General features: G+C 38.4%; 1 protein-coding gene across 2 annotated transcripts in view; it reads left to right on the top strand.

Moving 5' to 3' along the window:
• RHOBTB1 (Rho related BTB domain containing 1) overlaps positions 1–20,412 on the top strand; it is a 54,487-nt gene that overhangs the window by 18,755 nt on the left and 15,320 nt on the right. The window contains exons 3-5 of one of the 2 annotated variants that reach the window (XM_037399995.1): positions 10,183–10,384; positions 10,742–10,845; positions 17,974–18,084. In XM_037399995.1, coding sequence (XP_037255892.1) covers positions 10,193–10,384; positions 10,742–10,845; positions 17,974–18,084 — 407 coding nt within the window. In that variant the 5' untranslated portion in view covers positions 10,183–10,192. The remainder of the gene's footprint in view (positions 1–10,182; positions 10,385–10,741; positions 10,846–17,973; positions 18,085–20,412) is intronic. The other variant, XM_037399996.1, reaches the window with a different exon arrangement.

Here is a 20,412-nt window from a genome sequence, read left to right as displayed (position 1 = left end):
ACAAGGAGTCACAGTACGTGGAAACAGAACAGACTGATTTATTTTCAATAGTTTTCTAAGATCCTCTCCCATTAGGTTATGCTTTTCTTTTATATACATATTGGATTTGTATGCCTGATTCTGTGTCTAAGGTATACAATGTATCTATATGCTATTAACAGGGGGAAATAACTTGGTAAGTTTGATATTTGTGCTGGAGTTCTTTGTTAAAGTGACATAATACTTAAGGAGCATAAGATCTGGGGCAGGCTCAGAGGTGTAGAAGTATTTTTATCCAAGAAGAGATAAACAACAATTCTTAGCTCTGGGGAGCTTTCTAAAATTCCCGCCCTTTTAAAACTCCAAGCTTCACAAATCCTGTAGAGCATTAGGCTGAGATGAAGCCCTGATCACTTGACTAGTAAATCCTGATGTTTGATTCTTTGCTAATACATTTTATTGACTGGAAAAATGCATAAGTTCTGCATCCAGATGTTGCCCTGTGCTGAAGGAGATGAAAGGACAGAGAAGCCTTGAAGTAGGAAAGGAGCAACAGGTGTTTAACTTGCTTCTCCCTTACTCCCATGTGTCGTGCTAGAAGAGTACACAAACGTAGAATGTGCTTGGGAGGGAGGGAAAGGAAAGGCTGAGAAGCCCTTGCTGCGTACAGCAGATTTGCAGGGCAGCTCATAGCAAGACTAGGCAGACTGGTGTGAATGCCCCCTTGGATCACTGATTGATTTTCCATAAAAGCACAAAATCTTGTGCTGACGGAGTGAATGGTGGCACAGTGTGTGAGCTGGAATTGGTGCGGCCTGCAGTATGTGTGGTGATAGTTAGGCCCTTTGTTACTGAAGGTAGGTTTGTGCAATAAAAATATGGATTCCCTTTGGTTCCCATCCTACACCATTCTGCTTTTCTGTTCCTTCCTTTCTGTCTGACATGAGAGACACAAGATGGCATTTCTTTCTCCTTTTTAAATTTTTTTCTTTGCAAATGAGTCTCTTTGTGGCACTAGACATTACAAGTAAACTCCACATCTAATTGCCTTCTACACAATTCAGTTAATGTTGCTGAATTTGCATTTGAGACATAAATGCAGAACTTGACCCAAGATCTGAAAGTAGCGTTTATCTGAGGTCTGCCACCCTGAAGTATTTACTATTCCAGTCAGTGTTTAGGTCTTTGGGTTTTTTTTACCTGCTGTCATTATGAGGTCTCACTCTCCTTGTAATGATCCACATGTGGGAGTGAATAAAATCACATATAGTATCTTTCTAACGTTGCTGATTAACAAAGAGGAAAATGCATGAGAAATGTCACATAAAGTTCAAGAAACAAGAGCCTGATTCTGTCTTTTGGAAGGAAAACAAGAACAGAAAGTGAATTCAACAGCTCTCTGTGCTAGAAGGTCACTAGTGTCTTTGGAATATTTTTCTTTGTAGCTCTAGTAAAACTTGATAAATATTTTCCCCAAGCAAAATTTGGGACAATGCCTCATTTGGTGGTTATTGTTTGGTTTTTTCCTTCTGTACTGTTGGGAGCACTGCTCAGAATAATGTCCTTACAAAACAGAGCATACAATGTCAACACCTATCTTTATAAATGTGTAAAATCAGTAACAACCTATGCCAGTTCAGTAGTTCAATGCTGTACAAACTTCTGATGCTTTTAATTACATAAGAGTCAAATCAGGGATTTCATGGAGTTTATTACCATGAAATCCAGTAGTGTTGAATCAGGCTTTTCCAGTGATCCTTCCCCCTTTAATCTCAAATTTTATGTGTTTTCGCAAATACTCTTGAGCATTGCAGTCACTAAGGATTCAGCTGCAACTTTGCCCCAGTTATCCTGTTCCAAATAACAAACCAGGAGCCAGAGCATCTGATGATGTGTCCACATTAGTGGGTCATGTGATGCAGTAGCAGGGGACCTGGGGATGAAAAAGTTGGTGCTGTGGACCCAGTGTCTACACTGCACATGTTTCGGGGGCAAAGGGTGTTCAGATTACCTTTAAATCTGGTCCTATGGACTGAATGTTTGCTCATTACTGGTGGGTGGCACATCTTTCGCTTCAGATTTGTCTGAAAGGAGTTCAGTTTGTGCACTCTGTGGCTGCACCTGATGTGAACCAAAGCATGAGCTATTTGCTTCAAAAATGTGTTCTTGATCTGAACTAAAATACCAGTAGAGGTACACCATTAATCTGCCTCTGCAGTGTAATCTTTTGTTGCAGAAGGAGGTCTAATCTAAGGACTCAATGCACAATGGCATTTTATGGGTGGCTGCTTTATAAAAAGTACCAGCTGTTTGGTGATGGTTATCACCATCAACGGGTATTTACTGTTCTTCAGCTACTTGGTTCTCAGCCACTTTTATTAATGTCAGCCACAGTTAATTTCAGTTTGTGATGATATGAGAGATTATGATCCACAGCAATGCCAGATCTTGGTCACTGCCCAGTCCCCTGCGCCTGCTGTGGTCATCTCTGGTAAATGGAAAGAACAGCCAGTTGTATCTGGTAATCCTAACAAAATGCATCTGCAAAGGCCAAATGTGAGCTTTAAATCAGTCATGTACCAGCAGTGGGTTATTTCCCTCTTTCTTGAGGTGGGTCCAGTGTGGTCAGCCTTCCTCACATTTCTCTGCACAGCAGGAAAGAAACAGAAGGAGGCGCAAGGGACTGCCCTGTGTTGTGGCTGATTCTTGAGGCAGACTGAAAATTTGGTGAAGGGAGGGGTGGCAGTGTTGCAGGCTCTCTCCCTGTATAGAAAACATCACAGATTCTCACCCACAAGATCTGAAGCAGTTAGATGTCCTTCACCTGCTGTATAGATCAATTTCTAGAGAGATGATCTCATAACAAAGGATATTGCAAGGCATGCCACAAAAAAAAAAATCAAAATAATATGTGAGCTGCTCAACATAATTAGTAATTAGCTTGTTGATTTCTGCCAATCAGGTCTTCCAGAACTTGTCAGAAAATTGACATTGTTCATGTCTAATGCTGAGCTTTGCATTTGGATCTCTATGTGGTCTGACAGACTGTGTATAATGCAAAGACAGGTCCTTGTGGACTGCACATTTTCAGGAGGCTCAGAAGAATCAGCTCAAGCTCAGCTATTGAGCTTCAGGGCAGCCTGTTTTATACAGTAATGTGGGAAGAATTTGTGGTTTACTAGTATCTCTGACTTTTGGTCATTTAACAAAGTGCTCATTCTTAGTGATCAAAAGATGTGTCATCGCAGAGGTAGGTTGGACTTGATGAAGGGTCCTAATTAGTCTTTAGAAACAAACAAATCTGGAGTCAAGCAGGGTGAGAAAGAGCAGGCTGACAGGCTTCTGATACTACAAGCCATGAATTATTTTTATTCTATCTCTACAGTTTCTAAAAAGGTTGTAGTAATGATTTGACTGAGAAGTTTTCTAGGTAAACAGAGAGATGTCTGTTCTGTCTTCAACATTACATCTTCCTTAGAGGCAGCTCCTTTCATTTCTGTGTGTGGCCATGGTCAATTTTTTGCTGCCTTTTAAGCTTTAGGGATAGAGTAAGGATTATGGCAGCTGAATGGAGGCTTCCGAGAACTTCTTTCTTCCAGCAGGGAATACAAAGTAAGGGGCAGGAACCAGGATTAGATCCCATGCTTGTTGGCCAAAAACTGTAATGAAACAAGCTGGTTCAGGTTAAACCAAGTGGAGTCTGTCTTGATGACATCCTCAGTACTTGTGTTCTCCACCTGTATGAAATTTTAGCAGCGTTCTGTGGGATTTATTTTTTGTTGATACTGGCTCTAAGCTGGAACACCACAACTATCCCAAAACAACTGAAAAAGGGTAGAAACAGGTTCTGCCCTAGTGGAAGATAAAGGCATTCCTGCTGACCTGTGCTTTCCTTTTGTGGACAGCAGCGGTCAGGTTTCTCTCATTTATCAACTCCTGTAGTGGAGCAACGTTTAAGTCAGCTACCCTTCTCTTTCTATCCATGGTAGATCCAAGAGTCTAATGTTTGATATCAGGTTATTTTTAGAACATAAGGGCTTTTTTCAATTCCCAGTTGTTGGCTGTATCTGTTGTCTTCTGTTGATGGGCTAGGTAGGGCAAGTAGTTGATAAATTACAGGGTCAATCTTTAATTTCTTCCTCCCATGTCAGTTCCTTCAGTCTTTCCATGTAAACTGCCAGTACTTCACATAATGGCAACAAGGCAATGCCTCTTCATCCTGGATGAGAATCCAGCCTGATATGCATCATGCCCATCTTTGTACCCCGGTGACCTAGTGAGTCTTATTACCCTTTGTCACAGTCTGGTTCTTTGATGCTGGCAAGGAACAGTTTTTCTTTTTAAAGCAATCTCCCCATTGTCCCTTCTGTAATTTAATAAAATATTAGTATTCATTTATAACTTGTAAAAAATGTTTTGTGATGGTCTTTCAAGCAGCTGGTATAGTTTATCTGTTACTTGATACCATGTTGTGATTTATTTCACCAATATACTTGGTGGGGCCCTAAATTAATTGATTAAATTGAGCCAATCACTAAATAGCCTTTTGGCCCTTAACCTTTCCCCAAATCAGAGCTACCTGTGAATTCTGTGCTCTTGCACAAATGAACAGTAAGTCCCCCTGCTTTTTCCCCTGACATGTATGTGTTAATCCATTAAGATTCTGAAGCAACACATGGCAGGTTATATATTGAGAATGAACATTTCACACGCTTGTTCTGGCTCATGTGCTCTTTGGTCCTTGCCAGCATGCTGGTGCCTTGGGATTCTGCAGTGTGAGATAGTGACTTCAGTGCCTGAAGAATTTTGCATCTCCTTTTCCAGTTACCATGGTTGCAAGCAGTAATTTTGCAACTTGGGGATAGAGGTAAGAGCATTGTGTAGTCTTGTAAAATTTTTTATACTCCTTTTGATATGGTATTGTGTAATGGCCCTCTGAAGGAGTGACTCCAAAACTATACTCAAAAATACATCTCCAGCATAGATTGAAAAGTAGAGTAACTACAAATGCTCTTTCATATAGTTTCAAAAGAGTGTGTTTTTCAGGGGTAAATGTTGATAGTCTTACTACCTTACCGGTAGCCTGAGTTTTTCAAATAATTCCCACTCACACCATTCGTATTAAGCGGTGGTGGGTTTTGGTGTGTCTTTTCATTAGATTCCTTTAATACAATTGTGATGCAATTGTGGTTGGCCGGTGTTTTTTTGGAGGAACTTCCTGGTTTGCATGTTTGGTCAGATTACCTGAGAGAGGTTGGATTTTTATTTTTTTTTTTCCCCATGGAATAACTTGCAGTCAAGGTTCTTACATCTTATCACTCTGAACCTTCAGCTGAAGAATTTGCTCTTAACACAAGAACTAAGTAGCATGCTTGTTTTCATGCTAAGAGCTGCTATCTCCGTCTTACTGATGTGTTTAAGTACTGAGCTAAGAAGTAAACGCCTACAGGATCATTCCATAATCAGTGATTAATGTAGACGCTCTTAGTGATTTGCTTGTGGTGTTTTGTTGAAAAGGGTTAATAATTAGGTACTGCTCTTTGAAAAAAAACTCAGTTATATTTTCTATATGTTAAATGATGATTTTAAATATCTGAACATTTTCTGAAATTTCTGAAAGAAAAAATACCTGAAAATGAGCAGTTAGCTGCATAGGCTGTGAGATCCATGGGGGTGGATTCTTGAATCCTGCACAGGGATCCACTTTCTTTCCAGCAGAGAAAAATGCAATTATAGCTTTAAATATCTTAAACTGCATTCTTAAAACATGACGAGTTCATGGTTAGGATCTGGTTATCTTTTGTGTGTGAGTACACCTACATTAATACATAGAGTGAGAGAATTGTGTGTGTCTATTGTGTTTAATCTGTGTACCGGTGGACTAGATAATCAAGTGATATGCTTCATCTACAGATCTTTTGAAAAATTTCTTTAGAAAGGCAGTGTTTCATTACAGAGGCTGACTAGCCAGAAGGATCTGCATGCTGTAGCAACCACAACTGTTTTTTAGTGATAATAATAACAACTCATTCAGCAATGAGGGAAAGCTAAACAAAAGCCAAGCACCCTACAACAATCTGAGGTGAAACAGCAGAGAAAGAAATCAGTGACCGTAATCATCTGCAAGCCATGGTTCAGAACAGTAACCTTATGCTTTTCTGAAAATAAATCAGCTTTATTTGGAATAGTTCTTTTCTGCTAGTCAAGTGAATTAGTTAAATTACTTTATCTTAGATCTTGAGTCTACTCACATCACCTGATTTTTGGCTGCCTCTGGCTCCTCTTCATCTGCAAACAATCACAGGTCACAAGGTAAAAATAGAAACATCCTAAGAGATTTTTGAGATCCTGTGTTATTCTTGCAGGTGGCTTTTTTTCATTTCCATCCATCTGCTCACCTTTCTTTAGAACTGGATTAAGCAGCTGAATCTTTCACAGCTTTCTTTTGGGAACAGCCATATTCGATCAGATCATTCCCCCAGTAGGTTTCTCGATGCTCATCATTTAATGGCCTTTCTGTCTTTCTCTGGCTTTTTTTGAGTGTCCTCTCTGAGACTGGTCCTACTTTCAGTAACTTTCCTTTTTACACTAGTCTGTTTTGTTGGTAAACTAAACTGTTGTAGGTTGGTTTTAGCAAGTTTTTCATTGCCCTTGGAATTCTACGCTGTGTTTTTTGAACTAAGTTTTTATATACACTGGTTTGGTCTTGTCTAAGCAGTTTTGTTTCAGTTGCAGTTGGTCTTCCCAGATGTCACTAGGCTTGCAGAGCTCAAATCTAGATTATTATGTTTTTCAATTTATGTTTTGTAAATACATGTTTAGCATTTTTAATCAGTGTGATTGTACAAAAGGTTTAGCACAAACTTAACCTAGAGGCTACCTTAAAAAAACTAACTGTAGCTGTATTTTTTAGAACTTGTACATATTTCAGAAGGCTTCTGGCTACATTTGTAAGCATTTAATCCACATGTTTTGCTAATTTTTATACTGTAATTTATTGTTAGCATCTTTTTTTATTTGGGGTGTCCAAATATATGTCCAGGATTCCATCTGCAAGCCTCTTCAGGAGCTATTTCTGTTTTAATCCCTTTCTGAAAACTAGTGAACATTAAAATGATCTGCATTTTTAATACATAGATACTCTCTATATACTGGAGTGCATTTAAGAACTTTCTGTAACATAACCACAAAGCTCTAGTTTTGTTTTTATTCCCAGTTTTATTTTAATCTCTGTCCTGTGCAGTATTGAGTCACACTAGAAGTATCTTCATTAGACTGCCATTGATCTGCATCAGGGCATTTGGGTATGCTGTGTCTGAGTTCTGTGATAACTTTGCCTTAATTTAGTAAGTATATTGAAAATTTAAAAAAATAGTAATTTCAAAATTTTATTTTCATGTGTTCCTCTTCTAGGATTCTCAATAATCGCATTGATTTCTCCTGTTAGTTTTATTTAGATTTTCCTATTAATTTTAAACTAGCTTTCTTATCCTCTCGGAAATTGGAAAACAAAAAAATCTGGAAAAGCTTCCAGACTCTGTACTTAATACGTGTTTTGTGACTGACTGAAGTGCATTCTTGCAGGACTACCATTTAAGAACTTTTGAAGAATTTTTACATCAGATTGTTACATAAAACCTCAGCTAATCTGTGTAACAGCATTTTAATGGAATATTGGGTTGTAAGAAAAATTGGTTTGGCATCTCTCTGCTTGGTAGTTTAAAATCGACCAGACACACTGGCTAGCCACACTCCTTCATTTTGTTTTCCAGCCTTGTAAACATTTCCACATTCCATCTGTGATGTCTAGTCCATGCATGAATAAAATATGAAGTAATTTAATACCACGTATTATGTCAGGGAGTTGCTGTTTATTCTCAGACTTGAAATGAAACTTTTTTTAGATCACATACTGAAACCTCTTGAGGTCTTGCTACTCATTCAGAGTTCTGCCTTTAGGCCATGGTGTACAAATATGTCTCATTGTAATGTGGAAAAAAACACATTGGTTTTGTACTTTTATTTATATTGTGACTATATTCTGGGAAAGGATGTGGAGGAGAAGAGAGGACGTAGCTTTCATTTCTCTTCCTGCATTTAGACTCATGGAGATGGTACAGGGCTCATGGGCCATCCCAGGAATCAGCCTTGTGGGAGCTTGCGTCCAACAGGTAGCTGTGATTGGATTGCAGACAGATAACTGGAAGTCTCTGTAGCCGTTTACCTCAAGACTAGCAACCTTTCAGGATGCAGGTTGCAACTCAGATAAAGGGATAAAGGCAGTATCTTAATAGCTTTGTTTCCTTATCAGCTAAAACCTCTGTGCCAACACAGCAGGTTGGTGTCACAAGGCCATTAAGGTTTACAAGCAGTAGATATTGTGCATGTATGTTTGAAGCCATGTTATTTGCTCTACGTCTGGCAGATTGCAAAGCTCTAGTTGTGCAACCACGTACTTGTGCCAGGATGAAGAGTTCCTGGGCCTGTGGTTCAGTCTAGTGTTGGACAACTCTAAAATGTACTCTTGCATGCTAGACTGTGCTGTAGCATTTCTAGAAGCATTCAATGTCTGTGAAAACATTGATATAGTGTGTCAGTAGTCAGTAGTGACATTGTGTGTCACAAAGTATAGTGTGACACAGTAGCGGCATAAACTTACCCTTGCACCTTACTGTCTATGTGGTCCCTAACTCCTCCCGTCCACACATAAATAAAAATCATAGCAGTACCTTAACCGTTATAGCTATTAGCATGCAGTCCATGCTCAAAATTTTATCTAAATGGGTAACTTTTAATACTAACACTGATTTTTGTTTCTTGCCTTACATCGCTTTAAAGAAAGAATGCAGTTAAAATGAGTATTTGGCTAAAATAGAGTGATTACTAAGCATGTTTTTTCTTAAGTCAGAACATAGGCCTCTGACAGTGAAAAATGGACACCAAAACAGCTTGTATCTATTATCTTAATTAGCCTGACAGTTAATATGTATTCTGTATTTATGTGCGAATGAGATGTGAATATTAAAAAAGGTATTAAACCAAATAATTTGGTTTCTTTATCTGTAGTGCTTTCTCCTCAGGAAAAAGGACAGCATCACTCCAGATGATGACCTGTGTTTTGTCAATTACATTGCGAAGTGTCCTTGCTGAAGTAATTATTAGGCAAGCCTTCCTGAACTTGTTTGTGCCTTGTGTTTTCCTTTTTCTCCCTCTTTGATTACAGTTTTCTGGCAAACACCAGATTGCTCAGCAGACCACTAGACATTAGAAAACCAAAATCAAATTATGATCCCACATTCCTCTTTATGAAAATACCACATTCCTTTATATGAAAATTACAGACTAGTAAACATGCAGGAGTTGTTTTTAGTTTTCCAAATATCTGTTTTTCCAGCCTACTTTTGTATCCAGACATTTTTTCAAGACGTTGCCATAGAAGATTTAAGTAAATATTTTTCAATAATAACTTTCCAAGAGGATAGTATCTTCAAAAAACTCCTTCTCTTCACTTTCCATTGTCATGTGGGAAATAATTTGTAGGTATAGATAAGTATATTTACAAGCTCCTACTGGGCTGTTTTGTTTCATTTTAGTCCATGATCTGTAGAAATTACTCCTTGGAAAATTAAGAGTGTGTGATACGTGCAGGATATAATGGGAGTTGTGGTTTGTAGAGAACAGAATCTCTGGAGTCATCTTACAAGTCAGTTTTATTGTGTGCATATAACTAAAACCATCTGTGTGACTTGCTGTTAGCAATATTTTTTGGACAGCCCTAAATCAAATCCTGAATGGGCAAGATTACAGAAGGCAGGTTTATACTGGTATCCTTCAGGTTACATGCACTGATGTCCAGTCTTTTTTCCTCCTTGGCATAAAAAGTATTAGCAAGAGGTAAGTTTGTGCTAGTTGTCCTTGTTTCACCAAGATCTAACTTCAGCAAACAGGCTTGTGTTTACAGAAACCAAAGTGAAAATAGCATGTGAACAGCATAAAAGGACTGCGGTCAAAATAGTTGTGTATTTACATAACTGTGTAGTATTTAAAGGGACGGCTAGCTTGCTTTGGTACAGTTTACTACAAGCTATTCCTTAAGTTAGTTCTCTTCAGACATCTCTGAAGAAGTGGAAGTAGAAGGCTCTGATTTTAAATAGCATTGGTTTTGCACAGCAATAGAAAACAAGTTTAACTGTCTTGTTACAGTTTTTGATAAATGGACACTGACATGGACTACGAAAGACCCAACGTTGAAACTATCAAGTGTGTCGTGGTTGGAGATAATGCTGTGGGAAAGACTCGTCTAATTTGTGCAAGAGCATGCAATGCAACCTTGACTCAGTATCAGCTGCTGGCAACTCACGTACCAACTGTCTGGGCCATTGATCAGTACCGTGTCTGCCAAGAGGTAAGGACTGCGGGTGTACAAAATACGGAGCACATGCTGTGAGCTTGTACTATTATTTATTGACAAGTCTTTCTTTGTCAGGGTGCAGCAATGAGCTCACAAGTATTTTAAGTGTGGTCTCTACTGCAGCCATGTTCTGATATGCCTCTCCCCGAGTCTCTTATTCCAAAGTAATTTTTTTATCAAACCTATTTTTAGCAAGATACATATTCTGCCTGTTTTATGAAATACAGCATTTGCTGAAAACTATATGTGGTAGGCTATTGTTCTAGAATGCTTTGGACCTTCTTACAGAACAAATTAGAAATGTACTTGTTTAGTGGAGGGAAAGAGAATGTTATGTGTGTTCTGTTCTAGGTCCTTGAACGCTCAAGAGATGTTGTGGATGAAGTGAGTGTTTCTCTCAGGCTATGGGATACATTTGGGGACCACCACAAAGACAGGCGTTTTGCTTACGGAAGGTAAATTGATCCAAGCAGCATTTTAAGTAATATTTCTATTTTATTTCTATTTTATTTCTATTCTAAAATTTTCAGACAGAAAAAAATTGCAAATCTTAATATTGAAAAGCAAATACTTAAAAACAATCAAGGGTATTCATATTCCTGCCTGCTGCAAAGAGGATTATCTACTGCAAGGATTAAAAAGATATAAATATTTAAAAAGCAGCATAGTTTTACTACGCTACATTTCCTTGAACAGCCTGCTAAGCTCTGTCAACAACTGCTGTCCTATTTCAAATGTTAAAGAACATTCCCCGAAATAAGATTGTAGTTTTACAAAATTGAACATCAGCACTCCCTGCCTGTATAAGCAGCATATGATATAATTGCCTAACAGGCAACTAACAAGGAGAGATGTTGGGAAATATCATTCTTACTCAATGAAATATTTATTTTATGATAAGCCTGTGATGTTGAATGGGCAGCTAAACCCTTAAGAGCAGAGCCATTTTCATGAAGGGTGAGGCTCTTCTGTATTTTCTTAAAGCTGAGGAAAGGAAAGGGTTTTCTCCTATAAGTATCAAGAGTCTGCTAGTGAATCAGTTAACCCCAGAAATTCTAAAAAAACCAAACCAAAACAGAAAGAAACAAAAAAAAATCAATGTAATCTAGATTTTTCCAGCATGTATAATATGACTTCAGCATAGTTTCAACAGGGACTGAAGCCAGTTATAGTCTTTCTGTTTTGTTTAATGATAATTAGATCTGGCTTTGTGGCAGCACGGGCAGCAGAACAGCTGAGTAACAGGCTTTTGAATACACATATAATGAGAACAGATTACCTGTGTTGGGCAAATACTGAACTGAAGATGGATTTTGGACAGATATTTTCATAACTGACATTTGAGCAAGGTCTCATTCCTTGCACATTTTTCACCTTCTTGAACTTTTTCACATCCTTTTGATACCTGTTTCAGTCACTGCAGATGATCAAACTTCCATAGACAGATATTTTTTCCAGCTGGAAACACCCTTTGGAGAGTGTCTTCTCCAGGTTTGGATTCCATGTTGCCAAAATGTACTGTCACACTGTTTTCTTTCTGTCTGTGCTACCTGATGAAACAAGTTATTTCAAAGGATGACAGTCTTTTCTATTCTTTACCCTTTAGAACTGCTGAAGAGGGATTCCATTGATTGAATCCAGCACTTAAATTTTCACACTGTAAAACTCCGTATGGCTGTTTGTACAAACCCCAGTTTGTACACAGCACTGTATTAGCTGTGTTTTCAGAGTTGTGAATTACCCAGAATTTTGTTTTGGGAGCTAAAGTAGCTACACATCTGGGCTACACAACCTGTACCATTTGTAAATAAACTTTGTGAGTGAGGGAAGTTACATTGCCCTTAGTATGTGGTGCTACTTGAGTATGTGAATAGATACTGTTTTGGCAGGATACTACTTTGATAAATATGGCTGTAAACTTAACATTTCCACTAACTGTTCCTCTTTGATGTGTCCTTCTGATATTCTGCAACAGATACTGTGTCACTGAGAAGATTACTAGAGATTAAGAGCACAAAATCAGGCATGTTCTGAACTCTGATCCCACATTTACTGACAGGACTGGAGAGGGGAGAAGCAAGATACTTAGATTCTAATCCTGCAAACGCCAAGGAGGACGTGAATAACTTGAGATCTTGTGGGATTATGCATATAAACACAGTGATTCATTTGTGATGTTAGCAGAACTGAACCTGTGTAGAATCGGGTTTGCTGTACCCTGATTAACTTTAAAATGAGGTTCTGGAAACCTACCATTCTGTCAGTGTTTTTTCTGCCAGTCTGTTAATGCAGAAAGTAACTGGAAAATCTAAAGAAACTCTTTTATAAATAGAATTCCAGTTGTAAAATTTCCTGATTGTGAGCACTGATGAGGTACTTCATTGTTTTGCAAGGTACTAATGTTTCATTTAAAACTATTTGGTATTTCATCTATTTTAGCATTTAAAAAAGAGATTGGAAATCTATGAACTATGAATGTTCACATTTATAGCAAATCATTTTAAATAACCTCTGTACTTTAAACTACAGTCTACTCATAGCTGAGTCAAATCTTGCAGTACAGTAAAAGGCATATTTTATGCCAAACTGCTCAAGGCTACACCTACAAGTGCCCCATGTTTCTGATTGTCTGAAGGATCATATAATAATATAACCCTTTGGCTCCCTTCAGAATTTTTTATGCATATGCCCCTTGTGCAGGGGAAGGCTTATTTCAGCTAAACACTCAGCCAGTACCTCTAATTGTCTGAAATGTGGTGTAACAAGAACCAGTAGGTCATTAATTCACCTGTTGCTCATTGGAAAAGATTGTTCCATACAGTTTTAGAAAAGTTGCATAAATAGATTATGCTATGGATGACAGGGTGAACGATTAATAGGACTTGCAGCAAAGATCAATCCTTTTTTATTTTTCACAGACAGAAGTGTGAAAGGAGAATGACAAAAGGAATGTGTTTTCCACTATTTTTCTGTGACGCAGAGAAACATATTTGAATGCTACTGAAGGTGGAATAGTTAATGTTTCTACTGCCATCCTTTAAAATGGGAGTATGGAGAGTGAGATGCAGCTTGTGTTCTACTGTGTGGTGTTTAGTTTAATAATCACAGTCCTCCAGGAGCTTTGAGAACAGTTCCTGACAGCTTAAGGGAGAGAGGGGGATGTGGCTGGAAGGACCTGTGGAAATATTTGCTATAGTTTTATAGCATGACATGTTTTTCTTTCCTTAAACTAGAGTGTGTGCTTCAATTTTGGAAGTATCATGTTCAGTTCAGCTTAGGCATTATGTGATGCCAAGCAGGCATTTGTTGATATTGTCCCATGAGGTTTCATTTGATGCAAAATCCCTCCAAAATATTGCAAAATGACAATCTCTTTGCTATGATTAGCGTATCGATTTCCAGCTCCTAGTAACCTCTTTGTATAATAACAATCTAGTCTCAGTGCTATTGCATTTTCGAAGCCTGCAAATAAGGTGGGAACTTCATAGAAAGCTCAAGTGGTTATTATGTACCAGTTTCCCTGGGAGGTACAAAATTGCATGTGTAAAGACAGGAAAACATCTTAATTTACATTTCAACTTGTCAGGATTCGTTATCCTCTATCCTCCTGTCCAATCTGGTTTTGAATGAGAATGTCAACATATCATTGCGTTCAAACTAATTCTAAAAGCAAGATGGGAAAAAGACTGGCCTGCACTTTTTTTTTCCTTTTGCATCCTTTTCTTTTTTATTTTTTTCAAGTAAACATGTTTGACCACAATTTGATTAATATCCTACGTATCCTGATTTTTTTATACATGCAGCTCTGCTATGTGTAAACATGAGCACCAATCTGCAAAGAGTTAATTCAGTCCCAGTGAAATATTTATTCTCAGTACCATGGATGTGGTTTGTCAGCTAATTCAACCAGGATGATTTATTTACTTGCAACTTAAATATGAGCTGTAGACCAAACAAAATCTGTTCATACAGCATGGGCAAAAAACAGCTTTTTCCTTGTGCCTTACAAATGTGAATGCGCTTGCTGTGAGACTGCTGGCAGAGCCTCTTAAAATACGCTTAGAGTGTTTCCTCTGCTGTGAATGGATTTCATAAGCCTTGTGGGTGTTGTATGTACACAGACGAACACATGCATTTGTCTTTTTCTGTGTGATTACAATTCCCTTAACCAGTTACTTCAGTGTAATTGAATCCATAGAAATATAGCTTCCAAACACTGCTGGAGAGGGTCCGTGAGGATAGGGGTTTGTCACTGGTGTTTAAAGACTTCCACCAATCTCTTTAGGGTTGTTTTGTTTTCTGTTTCTTTTTTCTTAAAGGGCAACATTGATGATATTTCTATAAAAACAAAACCCAAGCAGATTTCATGTAAAATGGTATTTGCATTCAGCTTGTTCAGTGAGATTAGGGTGAGGTGGGTGTCTTTGCAGAGTTGCTTGGTTTGCCTTTGGTTTGATCTGTGCCCTCTGTCACTCACATCCCACGCCTAAGCCGGGAATGGGCCAGCAGCTCCTCTTCTGCAGAGATGTCCAAGGTTTCAAAAGTGTTCTGAATGAAAGCCCACATTTTCCCCTGCACTCTTGCTATCCTTGTTTTTATGTTGAGGTAATTCTCCACCTTCCATGTGTCTTACCAAGCCGTTTACTGGCATGGTTTGGAGAGGAATCATCAGAGATGTGTCTTCACAGCAGTAGCACTTACCACAGTGACACAAGACAGTCTTTTGCTTTGTTTGCAAAAGGTCAGCTGATGCAGAATCAAGTTGTTTTCAGATGTTTCTCACCTTAGCTTCTTCCTTTTGCTGTGTTTTGATGTCACAAAAAGTGATATGCAGTATCTTCAAATCATCCTCAAATACCAAAATTTGCAAGCCTCCTCATCTATTTTACAGTGGTTTATAAGCTATTCAGGTTCCTCATCAAGCAAACCTGAAGAACTCCTGGAAAAACATGGGGTTTTATGTTTGATTTTTTTCTCTTTTGAGTTTGATTCAGGTTGGACCCAAGAAAGATCAGAATAAGCAAAGAGGTTCACAGAGAGATAACTTTGAGAAATTCTATTCCGATATGATGTGTATGCACTAGTTTTTTTCCTCTTTTGTTATCTACATTAACATTTGAGGCTTTTTCCACTCACTGGGTGGGAAGGTGTATGCTTCATATACTTAAACCAGTGAAATTAATCTACAGATCTGCTACTTTTTTTCTCTGCATCCACCATGGTTACGTGTTTTGAGTAGAAAGAGGTTGCTCTGGAATTGCTGTTAGGAATCCTTCCTTCTTTAAAAAGGTGTGTGCCAGCTGGTTGCTGTTGGCGTCTGAGGCTCAACTTGACGTACATGTAATCTAGCTATAATAGACACCTGTAGTGCTTTAAGCCTTCCTTGACTGGAGTGAAAAAGTGTGTATCAAACGTTATTTGTGGTATTACATGATTTTCCATTTTTCCTTTCTCTTCTAAGTCAGTGGCTGAGCGGCTGAGTTGAAGGAGGGTATTTGTGCTCTATCCTAAAACGCTTGCAAGGCAGCATCAAAAGGTTTTGGAAATGCTAAATCGGGGAAGTGACTTTCCATCAAAACCTCAATCTTAGTGAATTATTTCTTTGTGAAGAGGTGCTAAATGGATTTCTTGATCTGTTTTCTACTCCAGGGGTCTCAGGATCTCAGTCTGGATCTCCTTATACATATGCCAGAATATAGAAACCACTCTGCACAACCAGATATAACTGTTTTAAACTGAGTTCTTATCGATATCTTTGTGACTTCAACTTGCCAGTTAAAATTTCCTGACAGTTTTTTTAAATAAAAAAGAGGAGGAGTCTGGTTTTGATGGTAGGCCGAAGAAAGTAAAAAACATTCAAAGTCCATATTTTCTCCCCAAAGAAAGAGATACATCTATCATATGTTAATGTTCAGTTTTCATGTCTTCTGTGACTTCAGAAGTCGCTCTTGTACTAGATGCAAGCCAAACCCTATCATTCTTTCATCTTCGCTGGATTTTTACCTCCCTCTTTTTCTTGCCCCTGCTTTCCTATCTGTGTTCATCAGTACCTATAAGGAAACACACTTTTACTGAATGTTGGGACCTAGCTTTGGATCTTCCTTTTTCTTTTTTTTTTTTCCTTTCCAACCTTACATCCCTCCTCTACCTTGAAATATTTTTTTCTTCTGAGTGTTGCTTCAAGTGATGCTTTAACTAAGTTTCTTTTTACTTCTTTTAAGTTCAATATGTTTTTCTGATTGAACATTGATTCCTGGGTTTTTTTCAGAGGATGGGACCGAGAGTAAAGAAACAGTTCATTTCTTCTTTCATTTAGTCTTCTGCAGTGTCTTTGATGGAAGTTAGTTCTCTGTAGAAAGATAGCACGGAGTTCTCATCTGTAAGCTGCCTCCTTACAGTAACAGAAAATAAGCTCAAAAAGCCAACCTTTCCCTATGTTTCTGGTGCTTCCATTGTTTTGTGAATTTATTTCTCATTATTTTAGTTTCTGACTGCTGTCTGGAGACAGCAGTCAGCTGATATGTCTTACAAAAGCATTTTTAGCTATATTGTAATCAGTCCCTTTGTTTGATATTGTGAGTTTTGGTGTTTGCCCCAGGCTGATCTGATGTGTTCCAGCTAGCCCTGTACCTTTTCTTGCTCTATCATTTTCTTTCATCTTTCTCCGTTGGTTTGGTGTTCAGGCTTTATGTCTTACTTTTATAAACCCTGACTATGCATGTGATACACAAAATATTTCAGTATTTCAGCCTCAATTAAATATCTCTGGAATTCTATTTATCATAGAATTTTGTTCCTGCATTAGAAATACAGTAATTGCAATCTCTGCTCCAGGGAAGGGAAAATGGCATGTATTGGAATGTTCTGGTGGATGTGCATACTGCAAGCATACCTGATTACAAAGAGAGTTTTAATGAGTCTACAGGGAAAATTTTTCATATTTAAATGTTGAACCAGAATTATAGGTGAATTTACTTCTTATAGTCATCAATAAAATGATCCAAATTCCAAGACAGTATGACCAGTCCTTTAATTTAAAAATAAAATTGTTTTCCTCTTGTTACATTCTTCCCTGTGACTTTGCCGTTCTTTTTACCGTTATTGCTGGTCAGGCATTTGTACATTAGGAGTAGCTCTTACACATTCCTGCAGTTTCCAATTACACAATGGAAAATTAGATATTTTAATTATTCTTTGTGATATCAAAACATTTTTTGTCATTCTCAGTTAATGCACCTGTTTTCCCATTAGTACCTTAAGGGAAATAGAAGAGATGTAAAAATACTTGACATTTAAGAATGATGTGTTTTTCATAAGGGGTGTATGGGAAAACACTTTCCACTTTTGAAGCACAGTCTTGAAATATGCAGTTTTCTTGAAGGTAGCTTCATCTTCTTTTTATTACTGTTTCCTACTATAAATGACGTTACAGAAATTGTAGAAATAGATCTGCATGTTACTCACCGCAAAATCTGAATGTATTTCAGGACATTTTGACAGTTTTGCACATTACACCAGTACTTAAGAAGCTTCACTGCTGTCGGTAATGTATAGAACTAATTGATTCTCCTGCTCACATCCAGGGCATTGCATGGTCTTGCCCTGCATTACGTGGATATCTTCAGTTCTTCACATGCCAGGCACCCCCTGCATTTTGGTTTACCTAGCCTCTCATCTTTTTTGAGTGTGTGCACGTAAGTCCTGTGTGTCCTCAGGTCATTTTGTTATGCTCACCAGTCACTTAATGGATTTCTTCTCATTTCATGTGATGGCTGCAACTGCATTTACTAAAAAATGAGCACTTAAAACATTATCAGCCTTGCTTATCTGCACAATTATTTTTTTCAGCTCAGTGAGATGCATGCATGAAGAATTCTGTATAACTTGAGTGAATCTCTCTTTTCAAAATATATCTGGATTGACATGGAGATGTAGCAGGGTTTTGTTCAGCCATAAACGAGATTCTTAATTTAATTCTTAGATGGCTTTCTAGTGCCTGAAGCTACTGTGCTTGGAAACTTGGGAGCTGGTGTTTGCACTCAGGGTGATGCCCAACACAGTTTTTCCTTTCAGGTGGCTGAAGGACTATGCAGGTGGACACTACGAGAGATTGCTCTTGTCAAATTCTGATCTCAAGTGGGATAGGTTCAGCTGTGATGCAGGTCTCTGAGAAATCTTGGGAAAATTATCGGAAGTGTATAGGGAAAAAAAAAGAGGGCAGAATGAGTAAAAGCAAACCAACCTTTTATTGATAAATAAATGTCTAAGGATAAAGTGTCCTGGTAAAGTCAAGAGTGTCTAACAATATGGATGAACCTCTACCAAATTTTTTGCTTTGTAAAATTCTAATAGACTCACTTGCTTCAACCTTGCGTCTCAGACAAGGCTGATATCTAAAAATAGGGGAAAATAAAGACTACAATACGAGAAATCCACTGAATGTTTTCTTTCCCTTCTGCCCAAGTCTGTTTTTAAAGTTTGATTTCAGTAAATACGTGCAGCAGACTTCTTGTCAACCAAGATATAATTTGTCTGTCCTTAAACTGATTCTGTCAGATTTAACTCTTGAGTCTTGTTTAAGCTCTCTAAAACAAAATGTGTACTTTTCACTTGTCCTCTAGAAAGATGAGAAGATAGCATGGCAATACTGTTCAGTCTTCCTTCTTTTCCTCTTTCACACTCCCTGCATTGATTTTCAGATCAGAGACATCTCCTCTTCACATTCTGTACTTCTCCCAGCTTTATTTCTTCCCCTTTCCAAAGCCACACATATTATTCTATGATTGTATGGCAAATGACATGACCAGCAATTCTTGCATGCAGCAGTTTTTCCCAGTAACTTGTAAATTGTAAACTAGGTAACGGTGTGTACGTTGCAGAAGGCAGCTTGTTTATTTAATGGGACATAAACCCATGTTAGCATATCTGTGGCCAGCACTACAGTTTATAACTCTAGATTCAGGCTATGAAACTTTACACTTTTAAACACACCTGCCATGGATTATATGAGATATCATTTAATATTGCTGTTTCCTTGAAGTTCTTTCTAAAACAAGAGTATTAGTGGCGATGGAAATTAGGTAGTGGTTTCTCATTGGGAGATGGATTGGCAATGTGGTGTGTAGGTACACCTGCCGTGCAGCTTGTTACACCAGCTCCGGAACACACACAGCATGTAAGCACCTGAGCCTGCAGAATCTCAGCCCCAGCCCACTGGAGTGTTCTGTTACACAAAACAGCTCTAGTGAGAAAACAAGAACTTCTCTGCTGCTTCTAACAGCTCCATCAGAAAAGCTTGTTAGGTAACTAATATGCTGCTTTTTCTCCCCTGCCTCACGAGTTTCTTATTGTAGTGTTTGTAGAGTAACTTCCAGATGGTTAACAGTGGTTACCAGTAGCTTGACTACTGCTGAAGCCTGAGGTTGATAATTCAAAGTTGTCTTGTCTTTGTCAGTGCTATACTGCTTGCTTTTTGGCAGTGACTTGGACTGCTCTCTGTACATCTGATATAATTCAAAACTCGCACACTAGGAGCTCCCAGGGTGGCAGCACACCATGTGCTGATTGCCGTCGGGGATCTGGTTGTCTGGAGGGTTTCTTTTAATTTTCTGAAGTCTATAAAGGGGCAGTTGCTTCCATCAGAAGTTCTTATCCAGGTTTGGGAAAATATGGCTGAGTGTGTTGAAGTAATACCTACGTTAGGTAGATGGGTTGCTTTTTGAAACGGTGGTAAGGTTCTTTCTTTGCCCACAGGAGCCTCTTATAGGAAGCCCAAGGTTATGCTTAGACCAAGCTGGGTTGTCTTCAGGTGTGTATGTTTTACATTAAGAATTACTTCTGTGACTCCAAGGGGAGCATCTGAAGTACTTTTATGCTGCTGTTATGCTTTAATGTGAGAGTCCAGTGCCGGAGTCTGGTCAGCCAGGAAGCAACAGACACGAGTGAGTGGTGGCTGATTTGCCTACAGCTGAGAGAACCTGTTCCCCTTTTCCACCTGCCAAATCCCACACATCTACATTGCG

This window comes from Falco rusticolus, chromosome 9 (assembly GCF_015220075.1).
Source record: "Falco rusticolus isolate bFalRus1 chromosome 9, bFalRus1.pri, whole genome shotgun sequence".
NCBI lineage: Eukaryota > Metazoa > Chordata > Aves > Falconiformes > Falconidae > Falco > Falco rusticolus.
The sequence above is the reverse complement of the archived record's forward strand: the minus strand, read 5'-3'. Positions and strand labels throughout refer to the sequence as shown.